The 18,320-nt window shown below is 47.9% G+C and overlaps 3 protein-coding genes across 9 annotated transcripts; 2 read left to right on the top strand and 1 right to left on the bottom strand.

Moving 5' to 3' along the window:
- Nucleotides 1-481: 481 nt before the first annotated feature.
- Nucleotides 482-4,391, bottom strand: srsf2b (serine and arginine rich splicing factor 2b). 6 transcript variants are annotated; one of them, XR_011077571.1, is made up of 5 exons: nt 3,635-4,383; nt 2,693-3,066; nt 2,178-2,368; nt 1,359-1,427; nt 482-670 (listed from the first exon to the last, which is right to left on the bottom strand). XR_011077571.1 is itself a non-coding variant. In XM_068578053.1 (3 exons), the coding sequence occupies exons 1-2, from the start codon at nt 4,045-4,047 to the stop codon at nt 2,706-2,708; spliced, it is 762 nt and encodes a 253-aa protein (XP_068434154.1). In that variant the 5' UTR covers nt 4,048-4,391; the 3' UTR covers nt 482-2,368; nt 2,693-2,705. The 6 variants fall into 6 exon arrangements, 2 of the variants coding, with proteins under 2 accessions (XP_068434154.1, XP_068434153.1); XR_011077572.1 differs by lacking the exon at nt 2,178-2,368 and having other exon boundaries at nt 3,635-4,385; XR_011077570.1 differs by having other exon boundaries at nt 1,359-2,368.
- Nucleotides 4,386-11,044, top strand: LOC137786279 (UNC93-like protein MFSD11). Of its 2 annotated transcripts, XM_068578042.1 has the most exons (14): nt 4,386-4,943; nt 5,258-5,404; nt 5,514-5,569; nt 5,694-5,801; nt 5,893-5,972; nt 7,078-7,174; nt 7,467-7,525; nt 7,627-7,786; nt 9,311-9,354; nt 9,436-9,501; nt 9,611-9,736; nt 9,995-10,169; nt 10,253-10,388; nt 10,859-11,044. In XM_068578042.1, exons 2-14 carry the CDS (start codon nt 5,309-5,311, stop codon nt 11,018-11,020), a joined length of 1,365 nt encoding a protein of 454 aa, XP_068434143.1. In that variant the 5' UTR covers nt 4,386-4,943; nt 5,258-5,308; the 3' UTR covers nt 11,021-11,044. The 2 variants fall into 2 exon arrangements, with proteins under 2 accessions (XP_068434143.1, XP_068434144.1); XM_068578043.1 differs by lacking the exons at nt 4,386-4,943; nt 7,078-7,174 and having other exon boundaries at nt 5,260-5,404.
- Nucleotides 11,045-11,151: 107 nt separating this feature from the next.
- LOC137786278 (UNC93-like protein MFSD11) lies at nt 11,152-17,714 on the top strand. The gene is made up of 15 exons (XM_068578041.1): nt 11,152-12,067; nt 12,854-13,054; nt 13,368-13,514; nt 13,603-13,658; nt 13,783-13,890; nt 13,982-14,061; nt 14,774-14,870; nt 15,002-15,060; nt 15,170-15,329; nt 15,541-15,584; nt 15,666-15,731; nt 15,869-15,994; nt 16,253-16,427; nt 16,508-16,643; nt 17,553-17,714. Exons 3-15 carry the CDS (start codon nt 13,419-13,421, stop codon nt 17,712-17,714), a joined length of 1,365 nt encoding a protein of 454 aa, XP_068434142.1. The 5' UTR covers nt 11,152-12,067; nt 12,854-13,054; nt 13,368-13,418.
- The last annotated feature ends 606 nt before the right edge of the window (nt 17,715-18,320 follow it).

Raw genomic sequence — 18,320 nt, 5'->3', positions numbered from 1 at the left:
CCTGATATTACAGAAAATCAGATCCTGATTTCCCAAACATTCAATGTTGATTTCAAAAGTTTCCCTTTAAGTACTTCTTCCTGATAATACTTAGTTTGTATTTCACCTGCAGAAAAAAGTAAATACTTCTAGACGAGTAAATGTGACGTTTAAGCACATTAGTGTAGTAAATGTTCACCTGTAAGTAGTTCAGGTCAACCTTTTAGAAGTTAATGTTCATCTTTTAGCAGTAAATGTTCATCTTTCAGTAGTAAATGTTCATCTTTCAGCAGTAAATGTTCATCTTTCAGCAGTAAATGTTCATCTTTCAGCAGTAAATGTTCATCTTTCAGCAGTAAATGTTCACCTTTTAGCAGTAAATGTTCACCTTTTAGCAGTAAATGTTCATCTTTCAGCAGTAAATGTTCACCTTTTAGCAGTAAATGTTCACCATTAAACTGTAAGTAAACCTCTGTAAATAAGCGGAGCCAAGAGGAGGCGGTTTAGACAAAACACAAATCTTTAATGAGTCACATGTCGTCCATGACCAGGCAGGAACATGTCTTACAGGGCGCCGCACCACTGGTCTCTACTGGTCTCTTACTGGTCTCTGGAAACATCCCAGCACTCAGCAGAGCAACACGCCACCTTAACAGCTAACCAGCAATACTCAACTGCTACACAACTGCGCCTAGTGCACAAAACAAACACACAAGCAGGATTAGGAGCAAAAAAGAAATAGAAAAGAACCAAAAAGAAAAATAAACTGTCTGGAGTCCGAAGACGACCTGTGACCTGGAACCACGAGGTCACCGAGCGCTACGAGGCGTTTAGGGTCCCGGTGGCGTCTCCTCGGGCTAACACACAACTTTGAGCTCAACTCGAGTTTAACGTAGAAAACGAGCCGACATTCAGAACCAGACACACAACATCATGTTACCAAAGAGCGGCAGGAAGGAAATAAATCATTTGGAGAATCGTTTAATCTTTTGAGGGAAACAAAAAAAAAAAAAAAAAATTTACAGACCAAACAATTAAATGTAGAAAGAGCAGATTAATAGATGATGAAGGTGTAATATGATTATAACTGTACGCTGCTTTACTTTGCACCAAAACCTCCTATTTTTTATTCTAAACAAGACGAAACTTCCCTAAAAGTTGAATGAAATCCTCCACGACGTTGTTGCATGTGATCGTTTATTATCATGAAGTCAGGCTTCAGTTAACAGGATCAGAGTGGAGGAGCGCGACTACAACACTCAGGGACAGCAGCTCCTCTCCACAGCGACCAGACGTTTTTAAAAAATGGGTATGAAAATAAAAACCTCATCAATGAAGTGAGCAAAACAAAAGCAAAGCATGGAAGACACAATAATAACCTTTGCAGCAGGACTCTGGTGCTCAGGAGGATCCGCTCCAGGACCCCGAGCTCAGCCGGCACCTGAAACCTGGCACAACGGGAACAAGTTAGCCTTTAAACACACAGACAGGTAACACACATCATGCTCTTTGTATTTATATGAAACTAAGCTTTTAGACAGAATCATCTATCAGAGCCTCAAGCGTCTCCTCCGGTACAAGAACTTCATCCTGCAGCCGGAGTCACAGGATGCTTTGCACGCTGCATTTCCCTCCACAGCTATTTTCAACACACTAATAGTACTACTAGTGGTGTAGTACTGTCGGTGTGCTTTGTGTCTTTATCAGAGCGGCAGCAGCTAGAGGACTCCCTCTGGTCTCAGCTCTTTAAACCAACATTGAGCTGCAGATTATTGATCATCGATCCGTCTAAAGAGGAATCACTGCAGCAAAAACTCACTTTTGGCCTCTTGTGCTGTATGTACAATAATGTACTGTACATGCAGTACAAGAGGCAGTACTGTAGCTACAGTAATGTACTGTACATTATTGGAGATACAGTACAAGAGGCAGTAGTGCCTTGAGTACTTTATTGACAATACGCTGTACTGACATAACATTTATAAACTGAAACTTACAACACTAAATTAAATGGGTAGCAGGAAACTCAAAAACTGAGTTACCGCTGCAATGATTCATCTTTTTCATCCTCTGAGCTGCAAAGAGTCCCAAATAAATAATGTATTTACACTTTAAAAAAGGGGGATTCTCGTCACATTGAAAATGTACGTAAAGGAAAATGCAGCTGAAGCGACGACATGGAGGAGAGTTAGACAAACCTCAGCGCCCCATCGAGCACACAGGACGGCTCCAGACGCACCAACACCAAACCCCAACTCTGACCGCCTCCGCCCTGCTGCAGACCCTCGCCCAGCAGCAGGCCGGCCCGCGGGCACCACTTCCTCCCTTCTAACTGCTCATACTGCCTCAGCTCAGCTCAAACTCCACTTTAGCAAACAGGATGCCGCCGCTTGGGAAGGAGAGAAGTCCAGATTTTTTGGTTTACAGGGCTGTTCTTAACAAACACTTTGCTTTAGTTATTCAGTGAAAAAAATAATGACGAGCTTGCACACAGAAACATGTAACTATGAGCTCTATGACGCTAACGTTGCAGATCAGGTTCTGGTGGACAGAAGACCGGCAGGGGGATGTTTGTTTATCTGTGAGCTAATGAACTGGAAGAGATGTTCCTGCTACAGGGGGTCAACTTACCGGCTACAGTTAGCTTAAGCTAGTCTGCCTCTCGCCCGTCAGACAAACAATGAGACTCAATGCGTCTCGGGTCAGGACTCACCTGGTTCTGAGCTCTACGGGGACTCGCCTCCGTTCTCTGCTGCGGACTTGGGCTGGCTTTTGGATCTCGACCGGGACTCTCGCTTGGAGGCGGGGCTGGTGGGGGTTCTGGACCTAGACTTGGATTTGGACTTGGACTTGGATTTAGACTTGGATTTGGACTTGGACCGGGACCTGGAGCGAGATCTGGAGCGAGACGGGGACTTGGCCTTGACCTTCTTGGCCCTGGGAGACTTGGACCGGGAGTTCCTGGGAGACTTGGAGCGGGAGTAGGACCTGGACCTGGATCTGCTGTAGCGGGACCGGCTGCGGGAGCGGGACCGGCTCCGGCTGCGGGACCGGCTGCGCCTCTTGTGTCTCGGGCTGGGAGAAGAGCTGAATACATTCAGTGGGTTATCATCTACAGTATGATGACGGCACCGAAATGTGACACGCCGTGGCAGGGCAATACATGTGTGTATAGAACAAAAAGTTGGTGTGGACTCGCTTATCGGTTCTTTATCATCTTAAGTGCTCAGATTAGCGGGTTTACAGAAACCAAACTAACTCCAGCCAACTGAAGAGCTGTAATAATAATAATAATAATAATAATAATAATAATAATAATAACAACTAAAACAATGAGAAAACCGATCAGTACCAGGAGGTAAAGTCGGCATTTAAATAAACACCAAGGAGATTATGATTAAGAACAAATCAGAAACGTTTCCTTTGTGTGCCATTACTTGCACAGAACTTATAGGTAATTTATTCGTAATAATGATTTTAAAAAAGCATCTAATCTGTGCCGAAGTGTTGAATGGATCTTGTGACCTCGTAAAACTTTTCTTTTGTTCCAGAAGAACCGAGCATCGGCCCATAGCCTCGAGGAGAACCAGGATATGCTAATCCTTCAATGGAGTCCGGCTGCTAACTAACTTAGCTCGTGCGCGTGCGAGCTCACCTTCTGCTTCTGCGTCCATGGCCGCCGCCGTATCTCCGGCTGCTGCTGCCTCCTCTGCTGCGGCCGCCTCCGCCGCCGCCTCCTCCACCGCCGCCGCCTCCGCCGCTGCCGCCGTAGTGAGAGTCGGGCGGCCGGCCGTAGCGCGCCATCTGCACCCGCAGCTCCCGCCCGTCGAGGAGCGCGCCGTCCATGGCGTCCATTGCGTCCTCGGCGTCGCGCTTGTCGTGGAACCGCACGAAGGCGAACCCGCGGCTCTCTTTGGTGTAGCGGTCCCGCGGGATGTACACGTCGCCCACGCGCCCGTACTTCTCGAACACGCGCCGGAGGGTCTCGGGCGACGTGCGGTACGTTAAGTTGTCCACTTTCAGGGAAGTCATGCCGTCGACGTCTGGCGGAGGCCTACCGTAACTCATGGCGCTAAAAGAGGCGCGAGGCCTAGCAGGCTTCCGTTAAAACAGTTTAAACCTCGGCTACCACGGAGCCTACCTGTTCGTCAGAGGCCCAAGCACACACCCGTACACACGCGAGGGTGTAAGTTAAACGGATTGGCTTCGCCTGTAGAGTATTCGAGGACGAACAAACGCAAAAACACGCAACTTCTTCCCGCACAACTCCGTCTGCCTCGCGCTCATCAACTGCCCCAAACCAGTGAAGTGAACCTTCTTCTTCTGCTTTTACAATTTAGCACGTTTTGCCGCGCCTGCGCTCCTTGTGGAATGACTAAATATTGCACCTTTCTTTAACAAAACAATATATATTTAAAACAACAAGCAGTGACGGAAAATATCCTTTGCTTCAGTAAAATATTTTTTTAAAACATTACACTACGATTAAACTTCGTGTATTCAAAACCGTTTTACTTTCATATGTGGCGTGGTTTTATTTTTACCAGGAAGTAGTTCCCTCGCGAGCCGTAGCCGTTACCTCTAAAATGAGCAACTTTCACGTGTTTTGTTTTTTTTAAACACAAAGGTATTACTTATTTCAATATGGTTATGAATCACGGGTGGTTTAAAATTAATTACATATGTGCTTTACTTACAACGTATAATTATAAAAAATAACCGGAAGTAGTTTCTCTGACTTAGTCACATGACCGCCCTTTCTAGTTTCGGCCAAGTCCTGTTTACCGGGAGTTGTGGAAGTTGTTCCCCAAAAACATTTTTTACCACGAAGGGAACCGACACGTTGAGTAAATTTTAGGAAGAACACGAACAGCTGATTGTGTCGGGACTTCCGGAAAAGGCCGACTATGTTTGTGAAAACACTCTGAGCCGCACAACGAGCCCGACGGGAGCCGAGGAGTCCGGTGAGTTGAAGACTCCTCTGAGTCCATCAAGACGAACTCCCTTTGAAAAACACTGCAAATGAAACGCTACTGTGCTTGTAGTCAGACACAATGCGGGATATGGCTTATATTTATACGTTATTGTGATCCAAACGATCCACTTTGTGAATCGGCATTCAATAAAAACAACCAAACGCTTCTTTAAAATCTAACTTTACTTATTTGATCAAATGTCAGAAAGCGTTGATGACCTTAAGTGTTCATGTGTTTGTGATTAAACAACGTTTTTATAAAGAGAAGCGTTGCACTGATTTCTACTTCTCTTCTCTCCTCAGATTTCTTGTGTTGCGTTCACTTCCTCAAGGAGTTTTCTAACACGGAGCAGAATGGGTCCCGAGGGGAAGAAGCTGCTGAACATCGTCATCCTGGGCTTCGGCTTCATGTTCATGTTCACGGCCTTTCAGACATGTGGAAACATCGAGGTGTGTTGGCTTGTTCTCTGACGAGCGTTCCACATCTTAGGAGACGTCAGTCCCTGAACGCCTCTCTTCTTCTTCTTCTTCTTCTTCTTCTTCTTCTTCTTCTCTCTAGCAAACGGTTCTCAAGAGCTTCAACAACACAGAGTTCCACGGGAGCGGATACACGAGGTCTGTATCCTAATAATGTAATCTGTCGCATGCTGGAATCCTAATGAAATCCTAATATAATCTGAGGGAGCAGTGTTCCAGCCCGTGAGGTCTCTCCTGTCTGACTGCGCTCCTGTCCCCTCAGCATGGCCATCATCTACGGGGTCTTCTCGGCCTCCAACATGATCGCCCCCTCCGTGGTGACTGTGATCGGGCCGCAGCTCTCCATGTTCTTCAGCGGGCTTCTGTACAGGTGAGCCCCGCCCCCTGCCCCGCCCCCTGCCCCGCCCCAATGTTTCTAGTGACTCAGCATCCAGCCTTCTGAACCCTCTGCCCCCCCACAGCGGCTACATCGCCATGTTCATCTACCCGTACACCTGGAGCTTCTACACCGCCTCGGTGCTGGTTGGAATCGGAGCGGCAGGTAAGGAGACTTCCTCTGACTCCTCCCCTTTGTTGCGAATGCAGCTAGCTCCGCCACCATGCTCTCTGACTCCTCCTTCTTATTGTGCATGCAGCTAGCTCCGCCACCATGCTCTCTGACTCCTCCTTCTTATTGTGCATGCAGCTAGCTCCGCCCCCATGCTCTCTGACTCCTCCTTCGTATAGTACATGCAGCTAGCTCCGCCCCCATGCTCTCTGACTCCTCCTTCTTATAGTACATGCAGCTAGCTCCGCCCCCATGCTCTCTGACTCCTCCTTCTTATTGTGCATGCAGCTGGCTCCGCCCCCAGGCTCTCTGACTCCTCCTTCTTATTGTGCATGCAGCTAACTCCGCCCCCAGGCTCTCTGACTCCTCTTCCTTGTCAGGGCTCTTATGCTCAAGGAAATCCTTGAAACAAATCTGCTTTTACAAGAAAGAGACTCAAAATATCAGCAGCATACATACAGGGCTCTGTATGTATGCTGAATGACCTAAATAAATGTTTATTTTTTAAATCAAACTATTGTCTCTCATTCATTTGTGTCATTGAAGGTTTACTGTATGCTTTGAATCCTCATTGTTAGTTTAAATACTACATTTTATCACTTTTTACTGTTCACACACACATTTCACACAATGTTTGCTCATGGACGTTTGGTTAAAAGTCATGAAAATGTAAAAAGAAAAAAAAAAAATTAAAAACATGAGCTAAAAAATGTTGTGAAAATTCATAAATATTTTGTGAAAATGTATATTTTTGTGTGAAAATTAAAAAGAATTGTGTGAAAATTCCATTTTTTGGGGGGAATATTCCTAAAAATTTTGTGGACAATCATAAAAATTGTGGAAATTCATAAAAAATTGTAAAAAATCATGATTCTTTGTGAAAATTCATATTTCTTCGTGAAAATTCACAAAAAAATGTGAAAATTCCTAATTTTTGTGTGAAAATTCATGAAAATGTGGTTAAAATTCATGAAAATTTGGTTAAATTGTATGAAAAGTTGCTTAACATTCGTAAAAAAATTAGCTTTAAATTCATGGAAATCTGGTTTAAAAAGTCCTGACTTGGTCAGCGAGTGTCTGAACCCTGCTTGTGTCTCAGTGCTGTGGACGGCTCAGGGCAACGTGCTGGCCATCAACTCCACCGACAGCTCCATCGGGAGGAACAGCGGCATCTTCTGGGCGCTGCTGCAGTTCAAGTGAGCCTCTGGGGCTCCTGGGTCTGGCTCCTGGGTCTGGTTCTGGCTCCTGGGTCTGGGCCTGGGTCTGGGTCTGGCTCCTGGGTCTGGGCCTAGGTCTGGGCCTGGGTCTGGGCCTGGGTCTGGGTCTGGCTCCTGGGTCTGGCTCCTGGGTCTGGGCCTGGGTCTGGGTCTGGGCCTGGGTCTGGTTCTGGCTCCTGGGTCTGGGCCTGGGTCTGGCTCCTGGGTCTGGCTCCTGAGTCTGGGTCTGGTTTGAGTGTTTTTTGTCATTTCCCCTCCTTTCTCTCTGCAGCCTGTTCTTTGGGAACCTCTACATCTACGTCGCCTGGCACGGACACGCCCACATCACCGGTAGGGCGGGTCACGGGGTCATGGGGTCACAAGGTCATATGGTCGCGTCTCTCTTTCTAGAGTTCACTTCCTGTTCTCGCTCTGACTCACTCTGTCCCCAGACAAGGACCGGCAGACGGTCTTCATCTCGCTCACTGTCATCAGCCTGGTGGGCTGCTTCCTCTTCTTCCTGATCCGCCAGCCGGACCCGGAGCCGGCTCCCCCTGAGGGGGCCGAGGCGCTGCTGCAGGCCGAGTCCACCGACAGCTGCTCCTTATCCAGGTGAGTCCACCGACAGCTGCTCCTTATCCAGGTGAGTCTTCAGACAGGTAGTCCTCAGACAGGTAGTCCTCATCCAGGTGAGTCTTCAGACAGGTAGTCCTAATCCAGGTGAGTCCTCAGACAGGTAGTCCTAATCCAGGTGAGTCCTCAGACAGGTAGTCCTAATCCAGGTGAGTCCTCAGACAGGTAGTCCTAATCCAGGTGAGTACTCAGACAGGTAGTCCTCATCCAGGTAGTCCTCATCCAGGTGAGTCCTCAGACAGGTAGTCGTCATCCAGGTTAGTCCTGGTGAAGCAGCTGACAGGTACCGGCAGGCCAGGAAGGCTGCAGCTGCGGCGGAGGAGTGGGAGGAGTTCAGGGAGCCCATGAAAAAGGACTTTTGGTTGGCATCAAGGAGGTTCTGGCAAACCATCCGACAAACCAGGAAAGGAAAGCAGGGCCGACCCCAGGCTGTTCTCAGCGGGGCTCCTTGGTGCCAAGGCGCCGGGGGGATTGGCAGACCGGGGTGGTGGTTCCCATCTTCAAGAAGGGGGACCGGAGAGTGTGCTAGAACTATCGTGGTATCACACTGCTCATTCTGTCCCAGTCGTTTAACAGTGGACCAGCTCTTTACCCTCGCTAGACTACTGGAGGCGTTCTGGGAGTTTGCCCAACCAGTCTACATGTGCTTTGTGGACTTGAAGAAGGCTTTCAGCCGGGTCCCTCTAAGGGTTTTGTGGGGGGTGCTGCGGGAGTATGGGGTGCTGGACCCGTTGCAGATGATCATCCGATCTCTGTACACCTTTAGTAGGAGCTGTGTCAGACGCGTTCCTGGTGCGTGTTGGCCCGTGGCTTGTGTTGGCGTTTTGCAGCCAAGTGTGAAGCATGCCTGCCCCAAGCGAAGGAGTTCAAGTACCTCGGGGTCTTGTTCACGAGTGAGGGTAAGGTGGAGCGAGAGATCGACAGGCGGATCGGTGCGGCTGCAGCAGTAAAACAGGCGCTGTACCGGTCCGTCTTGGTGAAGAGGGAGCTGAGTCGGAAGGAGAAGCTCTCTATTTACTGGTCGGTCTACGTTCCAACCCTCACCTATGGTCACGAACTCTGGGTCGTGGCCGAAATGAGCTTCCTCCGTAGGGTGGCCGGGCTCAGCCTTAGAGATAGGGTAAGGAGCTCGGACATCAGGGGGGAGCTTGGAGTCGAGCCGCTGCTCCTTCGTATCGAAAGGAGTCAGCTGAGGTGGTTCATCTCATCCGGATGCCTCCTGGACGCCTCCCATTAGAGGTTTTCCAGGCACGTCCAACTGGGAAGAGGCCCCGGGGAAGACCCAGGACACGCTGGAGGGATTATATCTCCCGGCTGGCCTGGGAACGTCTCGGGGTCCCCCAGAACGAGCTGGAACATGTTGCTGGTGAGAGGGAAGCCTGGGTCGGTCTGCTGGGTGCTGCCACCGCGACCCGACCCGGATAAGCGACGGGAAATGGATGGATGGATGGGACATTCTTTTATCCGCCTCATATCGTCCTCTTCCTCCTCTTTCTTCTCCAGCGCCTCTCGTCCGAGCCTCTGGTCTCAGGCCCGGGAAGCTTTTGGTGAGTTTCCTCCAGAATGACCTCAGCTGTGACCTTCAGGGCGACGCCCCCTGACCTTCACGTCCTCCTTGTGTTTTGCAGTGAAGGCGTGTAAGATGTTCACCACCAAGGAGATGCTGCTGCTGAGCGTCTCCATCGGGTACACAGGTGAGGGGCTGGGACAGGTGTGTGTGTGTGTGTGTGCGTGTGTGTGTGTGTGTGTGTGTGTGTGTGTGTGTGTGTGTGCGTGTGTGGACTCACCTGTGCGTCTCCTCAGGTCTGGAGCTCACCTTCTACAGCGGCGTGTACGGGACGTGCATCGGCGCCATGACGAGCTTCGGCCACGACGCCAAGAGTCTGATCGGCATCTCAGGGATCTTCATCGGCATCGGAGAGATTTTAGGTTAAGTCCCGCCTCCCGCTGCTAAGCCCCGCCTCCTTCGGTTAAGCCCCGCCTTCTGCTGCTGCACCTGTCCTGTATACTGCACTGTGTAGTCTGAGGAGTACTGTGTACAGGACTATGTGTACCTCTGACCGCGGCTGACTTCCTGTCGCAACAGGAGGGGGCCTTTGTGTAGTACTTGTGTAGTACTTGTGTAGTACTTGTGTAGTACTGCTGGAGCCCACTAGGCGGCCCCTGACTGACTTCCTGTCCCGACAGGAGGGGGCGTGTTCGGGATGCTGAACCGGTGCCGGCGCTTCGGCAGGAACCCGGTGGTTCTGCTCGGCCTCATCACGCACTACGTGGCCTTCTTCCTCATCTTCCTCAACATCGCCAGCGACGCCCCCATCGCCCCGGAGGAGGGGACGCACCTGCAGGCCTACATCACGCCCAGGTACGCATCTCCTTACTGTCTCTCAGGCTGAGCCCGACAGAGGACACTCATCTCCCTCTCACCCCCCCCCCCCCCCCCCCCAGTGTGGGCGTGGCTCTGCTCTGCAGCTTCCTGTTGGGTTTGGGTGACAGCTGCTTCAACACTCAGCTGCTCAGCATCATCGGCTTCACGTTCAGAGACAACAGCGCGCCGGCCTTCGCCGTGTTCTTTTTTATTCAGGTGTGTGTGTGTGTGTGTGTGTTGGTTCTAAATTCTTTTGAGCAATATGGTTTTTTTTTGGAAAAATTGAAGAAAAAAAATTGTTGCCTTTTTTCAAGTTTACGAAAAGAAAAAGACAACAACAAAAAAAAGGAGAATTTTTTTTTTTGGTTCTATTTTTTTTTTGTGGCGGAAAAGGGCTTCCATACAGTCACCGTGACCTTTTTTTTGGCTTTTTTTTTTTTTAAAGTAAATTTACAAGTAAAGAAGTAGACTGTCCTGTGAGATTATGACATCATCAATGTGCTAGAAATAACTTTTTATATGAGAATAAAATAAATAATGTTTTAATGAGAACTGCTGCACAGAATGAAGAAACCTTATGACGTGAAGACATGTTAATATAGTTAAACAGCCAACCTTCCAAAGCCACGTTACAATAAATGTGTCATAATATTTAATATTTCATACCGTGTGTGTTCTCCTCCCAGTCCATCATGGCCGCCCTGGCCTTCTTCTACAGTAACTACCTGCTGCTGCACTGGCAGCTGCTCATCCTCGTGCTGACCGGCTTCCTGGGAACCATCACCTTCCTCCTGGCCGAGTGGAGGGCCGAGGCCACCAGGAGGGAGTCTGACTACGACAGCATCTAGAGGAGGAGGAGGAGGAGGAGGAGGAGGAGGAAGAGGAGGAGGAGGAGGAGGAGGAGGAGGAGGAAGAAGAGGAGGAGGAAGAAGAGGAGGAGGGGGGGGAGGAGGAGGAGGAGGGGGGGGATGAGGAGGAGAAGGAGACTCTGTGTTTCACATCGTAGAACCAAACACTTGTTCTGCTCCAACATTTAAAATCAATCTGAATATTCTGGATGTGCAGAGGCGTGAGGATGAAGAGGACATTTTAAAAGGTCTTGATGAAGAGCAGCTGAAAGAGATTCTACATTCACCACCAAACCCAACCATTATAACGCATCACTGAGCCTCGCCGGGCGACACGCCCCTTTATACGCATTATAGCGCCCAGCGGGGATTCATCAAACAAGTCCCTGACTCCGCTCCTTTTCTGGCAGACTGCAGTGTGTCACCAGCAGGTCACGGCGAGCGTTGACAGCGGCGGTAAAACAGTAAAAAGGGAATGCTTTAGACCTGACTGGTCTTCTGGTCCGGCGACACAGCAGCTGCTGTTCAGACTCCAGAGATTAAACCACAACATAAGATATTGCATCAAACACTGATTTAAAGTGTGATTTTACGGTGTAGCATGTTTTTCCCCTTGTGGCTGAATATTGCACTTTTTTTTAACACAAAAATATATATTTAAAAAATATCCTTTACTTCAGTAAAACATTTCAAAAATATTCCACTATAATTTTCTACAAAACCTTACCAATGTAAAACGTTTGACTTTCATATGTTTCATATGTGGTTTTACAGGAAGTAGTTTTACTCCCTCGTGAGCCTTCAAAATGAGAAACTTCTACATGCTTTTTTTTAAAACAAAAAGATATTATTCATTTAAATATCTATATAAATATATAATATTTAATATCTCACCAGAGCGAGGCAGCCGTAGATTTCAGAGGCAGGCGCTGCAGCAGCTCTCCACCACCTGACTGGCCCAGTGCATGATGGGAAACGCCTACTGTCGCCACATCAGAGAGCTGATTGGAGCTGAGCTCCTAGATCTGACAGCAAACACCACGTGTTGTAAAAAAAATCTTATTTATGTGTAGTTGTAATAATTAACGCTCTATTGTTGATGATGAGTCTCAGGTTTAATGTAAAAACATATTGTGTGTGGTTTATAATCCAAAAATCGTATTTCTACAACACGTCGAAACCAGTAGTAATGTTTTCACAGGCAGACATAAAAACAACAAAGGATGCAACTATACACACATTTCTACATGAATATATATTTATAATCACATATAAATTAATCCAAACGTCATCTGTAAACTAAAAATGGACTACATATCGGAACTAACAAGAAGTATTTTATTCTGTAACTTCCTGTTAATAACGAACGAGCCGGTTATACAAAATAACCGGAAGTCGCTTTACTCGATCGCGAGCTGCAGCCGTTACCTCCAAAATGAGAAACTTCTCCTTGCTTTTTAAAACAAAAAGATATTACTTGTTTTATTATGTTTATAAATCACGGTTGGTTTAAAAGGAATTACATATATGCTTTACTCATAACGTGTATTTATAAAAAATAACCGGAAGTAGTTTTATTCACGTGAGCTGTAGCTGCTTCCGGTTACCCAAATGAACGCGTTTTTAAAAACAATAATGTATTAAGTATTTTAATCCGGTTTTAAATCACGGGCGGTTCAAAATCAATTACCTGATGTCTGATTCATAACGATAACTTAATAAACCATTGACCTGAAGTGGAATCTATTTTTCCGTGAATAAACCAGCACAACTGGCTGGTGTAGCTTCTCTGCACTCAGTCAGCTGACTCAGTCACATGACCGCCCTTTCTAGTTTCAGGCAAGTCCTGTTTACCGGGAGCCGTGGAAGTTGTTCCAGAGGATCTGTTTTTACCACGAAGGGAACCGACACGTTGAAGTTAATTTTAGGAAGAACACGAACAGCTGATTGTGTCGGGACTTCCGGAAAAGGCCGACTATGTTTGTGAAAACACTCTGAGCCGCACAACGAGCCCGACGGGAGCCGAGGAGTCCGGTGAGTTGAAGACTCCTCTGAGTCCATCAAGACGAACTCCCTTTGAAAAACACTGCAAATGAAACGCTACTGTGCTTGTAGTCAGACACAATGCGGGATATGGCTTATATTTATATGTTATTGTGATCCAAACGATCCACTTTGTGAATCGGCATTCAATAAAAAAAAAAAACGCTTCTTTAAAATCTAACTTTACTTATTTGATCAAATGTCAGAAAGCGTTGATGACCTTAAGTGTTCATGTGTTTGTGATTAAACAACGTTTTTATAAAGAGAAGCGTTGCACTGATTTCTACTTCTCTTCTCTCCTCAGATTTCTTGTGTTGCGTTCACTTCCTCAAGGAGTTTTCTAACACGGAGCAGAATGGGTCCCGAGGGGAAGAAGCTGCTGAACATCGTCATCCTGGGCTTCGGCTTCATGTTCATGTTCACGGCCTTTCAGACATGTGGAAACATCGAGGTGTGTTGGCTTGTTCTCTGACGAGCGTTCCACATCTTAGGAGACGTCAGTCCCTGAACGCCTCTCTTCTTCTTCTTCTTCTCTCTAGCAAACGGTTCTCAAGAGCTTCAACAACACAGAGTTCCACGGGAGCGGATACACGAGGTCTGTATCCTAATAATGTAATCTGTCGCATGCTGGAATCCTAATGAAATCCTAATATAATCTGAGGGAGCAGTGTTCCAGCCCGTGAGGTCTCTCCTGTCTGACTGCGCTCCTGTCCCCTCAGCATGGCCATCATCTACGGGGTCTTCTCGGCCTCCAACATGATCGCCCCCTCCGTGGTGACTGTGATCGGGCCGCAGCTCTCCATGTTCTTCAGCGGGCTTCTGTACAGGTGAGCCCCGCCCCCTGCCCCGCCCCCTGCCCCGCCCCAATGTTTCTAGTGACTCAGCATCCAGCCTTCTGAACCCTCTGCCCCCCCACAGCGGCTACATCGCCATGTTCATCTACCCGTACACCTGGAGCTTCTACACCGCCTCGGTGCTGGTTGGAATCGGAGCGGCAGGTAAGGAGACTTCCTCTGACTCCTCCCCTTTGTTGTGAATGCAGCTAGCTCCGCCCCCATGTTGGATTCCTGTTTTCTCCCCATAGTTTCATGTTGAAGTGTCCTTGAGCAAGGCACTGAAGCCCCAGATCTTCACTGCAGCACAAAGCTGCTTCAGTACTTAGGATGGTGACATGCAGAGAATAATCCCCCACTGTGGGATTAATAAAGGATTCAAAAAAAATAAAAATGTTTTTTATTTTTTTAAGAATGTGCACCTCCCCACGCCCGACCTGCAATACCTCCACGCCCCACTAGAGGGTCGCACCCCACAGTTTGAAAACCACTGGTTTAAATACTACATTTCATCACTTTTTACTGTTTACACACATATTTTACACAACGTTTGCTCATGGACATTTGGTTAAAAGTCATGAAATTTTTGTAAAAAAATCATGAAATTTTTGTAAAAAAATCATGAAATTTTTGTAAAAAATTATGAAAATATAAAACAATTGTAATTTTTTTTTGTGCAAATTCTAAAAAAAAAATGTGAAAATTTTGTGAAAATTCATGAAAAAATTTTTTTGAATTGTTTTTGTAAATTCATAACAATGTTTTAAAAACTCATAAATATTTTGTGAAAATTCATGAAAAGTCTGACAATCTGGTTTGAAGTCATGGAAAAGTCCTGACTTGGTCAGCGAGTGTCTGAACCCTGCTTGTGTCTCAGTGCTGTGGACGGCTCAGGGCAACGTGCTGGCCATCAACTCCACCGACAGCTCCATCGGGAGGAACAGCGGCATCTTCTGGGCGCTGCTGCAGTTCAGGTGAGCCTCTGGGGCTCCTGGGTCTGGTTCTGGCTCCTGGGTCTGGGCCTGGGTCTGGCTCCTGGGTCTGGCTCCTGGGTCTGGGTCTGGTTTGAGTGTTTTTTGTCATTTTCTCTCCTTTCTCTCTGCAGCCTGTTCTTTGGGAACCTCTACATCTACGTCGCCTGGCACGGACACGCCCACATCACCGGTAGGGCGGGTCACGGGGTCACGAGGTCATGGGGTCAAAGGGTCACATGGTCGCATCTCTCTTTCCAGAGTTCACTTCCTGTTCTCGCTCTGACTCACTCTGTCCCCAGACAAGGACCGGCAGACGGTCTTCATCTCGCTCACTGTCATCAGCCTGGTGGGCTGCTTCCTCTTCTTCCTGATCCGCCAGCCGGACCCGGAGCCGGCTCCCCCTGAGGGGGCCGAGGCGCTGCTGCAGGCCGAGTCCACCGACAGCTGCTCCTTATCCAGGTGAGTCTGCAGGCAGGTAGTCCTCATCCAGGTGAGTCCTCAGACCGCTACTCCATGTTTATAATCACCAGGATAAATGTGATTATTGATGAGGGATAGTTGTTGATATTCTTCTCTTCTGGAACGATGCTGATGTCGGTGTTCAATCACTTTTATTTAAACATTCTTTTATCCGCCTCATATCGTCCTCTTCCTCCTCTTTCTTCTCCAGCGCCTCTCGTCCGAGCCTCTGGTCTCAGGCTCTGGAAGCTTTTGGTGAGTTTCCTCCAGAATGACCTCAGCTGTGACCTTCAGGGCGACGCCCCCTGACCTTCACGTCCTCCTTGTGTTTTGCAGTGAAGGCGTGTAAGATGTTCACCACCAAGGAGATGCTGCTGCTGAGCGTCTCCATCGGGTACACAGGTGAGGGGCTGGGACAGGTGTGTGTGTGTGTGTGTGTGTGTGTGTGTGTGTGTGTGTGTGTGTGTGTGTGTGTGTGCGTGTGTGCGTGTGTGTGTGTGTGTGTGTGCGTGTGTGGACTCACCTGTGCGTCTCCTCAGGTCTGGAGCTCACCTTCTACAGCGGCGTGTACGGGACGTGCATCGGCGCCATGACGAGCTTCGGCCACGACGCCAAGAGTCTGATCGGCATCTCAGGGATCTTCATCGGCATCGGAGAGATTTTAGGTTAAGTCCCGCCTCCCGCTGCTAAGCCCCGCCTCCTTCGGTTAAGCCCCGCCTTCTGCTGCTGCACCTGTCCTGTATACTGCACTGTGTAGTCTGAGGAGTACTGTGTACAGGACTATGTGTACCTCTGACCGCGGCTGACTTCCTGTCGCAACAGGAGGGGGCCTTTGTGTAGTACTTGTGTAGTACTTGTGTAGTACTTGTGTAGTACTGCTGGAGCCCACTAGGCGGCCCCTGACTGACTTCCTGTCCCGACAGGAGGGGGCGTGTTCGGGATGCTGAACCGGTGCCGGCGCTTCGGCAGGAACCCGGTGGTTCTGCTCGGCCTCATCACGCACTACGTGGCCTTCTTCCTCATCTTCCTCAACATCGCCAGCGACGCCCCCATCGCCCCGGAGGAGGGGACGCACCTGCAGGCCTACATCACGCCCAGGTACGCATCTCCTTACTGTCTCTCAGGCTGAGCCCGACAGAGGACACTCATCTCCCTCTCACCCCCCCCCCCCCCCCCAGTGTGGGCGTGGCTCTGCTCTGCAGCTTCCTGTTGGGTTTGGGTGACAGCTGCTTCAACACTCAGCTGCTCAGCATCATCGGCTTCACGTTCAGAGACAACAGCGCGCCGGCCTTCGCCGTGTTCAAGTTCATCCAGGTGTGTGTGTGTGTGTGTGTGTGTCGTACGATTGTGTTGTAATGTAACACACAGACAAACAAACTGTAAAAGTGTTTAGATTCTTTTGAGCTTTGAGACTCAGAAATTAACTGAGTAGATTTTGGGGGTCAAAGGTATGGAAGCCCATTTCCGCCACATCCAAAAAAAAAATAAGGACCAAAAAATAAATAAAAATAGGAAAAAAAATTAAAAAAATTAGGAAGATAAAAGAAGATAAAAAATTAGAACTGTTGATGGTTACATTAAAGTAAATAATTCATTCATTATATGTGTGGACTTTGCACACATGTATGTGTGCTAGTTGTTCTTAAAATGGTCAGTGGAAGGACAACAAAGTACTTTGTGTGTACAAATATTAGATACAATTATATTTCGGCTGTAACTGTCATTTTGACGATTGTTATCAGTAATCAAGTTCTCATTTCTCTTCTGGAATGAAACGGGAAACTGTTTTTTTTCTTTTTTCGTTGGCTTTTTTCAAGTCAACAAAAAAAAGGCAGGGGCAAAAGACAACGAAAAAAACAAAGTAGATTTTATTTTTTGTCCTAATTTCTTTTTTTTTGTGGCGGAAAAGGGCTTCCATACAAAAGTCACCGCGAACTTTCTCACTTTTTTTTTCCCCGGCAGATTTTTTTTTTTTTTAATTAAATTTAAGAGTAAAAAAGTAGAATGTGTCCTGTGAGATTATGACATTATCAATGTGCCAGAAATAACTTTTTATATGAGAATAAAATAAATAATGTTTTAATGAGAACTGCTGCACAGAATGAAGAAACCTTATGACGTGAAGACATGTTAATATAGTTAAACATCCAACCTTCCAAAGCCACGTTACAATAAATGTGTCATAATATTTAATATTTCATACCGTGTGTGTTCTCCTCCCAGTCCATCATGGCCGCCCTGGCCTTCTTCTACAGTAACTACCTGCTGCTGCACTGGCAGCTGCTCATCCTCGTGCTGACCGGCTTCCTGGGAACCGTCACCTTCCTCCTGGCCGAGTGGAGGGCCGAGGCCACCAGGAGGGAGTCTGACTACGACAGCATCTAGAGGAGGAAGAGGAAGAGGAGGAGGAAGAGGAAGAGGAGGAGGAGGAGGAAGAGGAGGAGGAGGAGGAAGAGGAGGAGGAGGAGGAAGAGGAAGAGGAAGAGGAGGAGGAGGAAGAGGAGGAGGAGGAGGGTTGCCAGCGGGCGGTAAAACAGTACAAAAGGGAGTCCGTCAGCTCTGGGAGGAAACGTGTGAGGGAACAGAGATCAAACCACAACATAACATATTACATGAAACACTGATTTATAGGAGGAGGCGTACTCTGTGGTGATGTCATGAAGGCTTGGGGGTGGGGGGCGGTGATGTCATCGGGTTTAGAGAAACCAGTTTTATTTTCCTTATCAGTCAAGCGGCCGATCGATTATTTTAATCCCGGCTTTCGTCTCTGAAGCGTTGAAGCAGACGTCTCGTTGACAGAGAAGAGCAGGACGTGAAGCCATCGAGAGGCCGAGTCCTTGAAGGCCTCACCGTGGTCAGTGAACGCACCGTGACCTGTAACCTGTGGACGTTTCTCTGGCTCTTTTCGCTTCTTTCTTCTAGTTTTAATCTCCGTGTGAGGCTTTCATGCGGCGTGGGAATATCTGACTTTCTTTGTGTTTACCCGTTATG

The sequence above is a fragment of the Clinocottus analis genome, unplaced genomic scaffold (genome assembly GCF_023055335.1).
Source record: "Clinocottus analis isolate CAN_PGR_092001 unplaced genomic scaffold, fCliAna1.0.p SCAF_16, whole genome shotgun sequence".
In the NCBI taxonomy this organism is placed as follows: domain Eukaryota; kingdom Metazoa; phylum Chordata; class Actinopteri; order Perciformes; family Cottidae; genus Clinocottus; species Clinocottus analis.
This window is presented reverse-complemented; position numbering and strand designations above follow the sequence as displayed.

Coding starts and splice junctions, on each gene's coding strand:
- LOC137786278 (XM_068578041.1), top strand. CDS start 13,419: ATGGGTCCCGAGGGGAAGAAGCTGCTGAACATCGTCATCCTGGGCTTC. Junction 13,515..13,602: donor AGACATGTGGAAACATCGAG/GTGTGTTGGCTT, acceptor TCTTCTCTCTAG/CAAACGGTTCTCAAGAGCTT. Junction 15,732..15,868: donor CGTCTCCATCGGGTACACAG/GTGAGGGGCTGG, acceptor GCGTCTCCTCAG/GTCTGGAGCTCACCTTCTAC.
- LOC137786279 (XM_068578042.1), top strand. CDS start 5,309: ATGGGTCCCGAGGGGAAGAAGCTGCTGAACATCGTCATCCTGGGCTTC. Junction 7,526..7,626: donor CGGACACGCCCACATCACCG/GTAGGGCGGGTC, acceptor CTCTGTCCCCAG/ACAAGGACCGGCAGACGGTC. Junction 10,389..10,858: donor CCGTGTTCTTTTTTATTCAG/GTGTGTGTGTGT, acceptor TTCTCCTCCCAG/TCCATCATGGCCGCCCTGGC.
- srsf2b (XM_068578052.1), bottom strand. CDS start 4,047: ATGAGTTACGGTAGGCCTCCGCCAGACGTCGACGGCATGACTTCCCTG. Junction 3,067..3,634: donor CATGGACGCAGAAGCAGAAG/GTGAGCTCGCAC, acceptor GAATGTATTCAG/CTCTTCTCCCAGCCCGAGAC.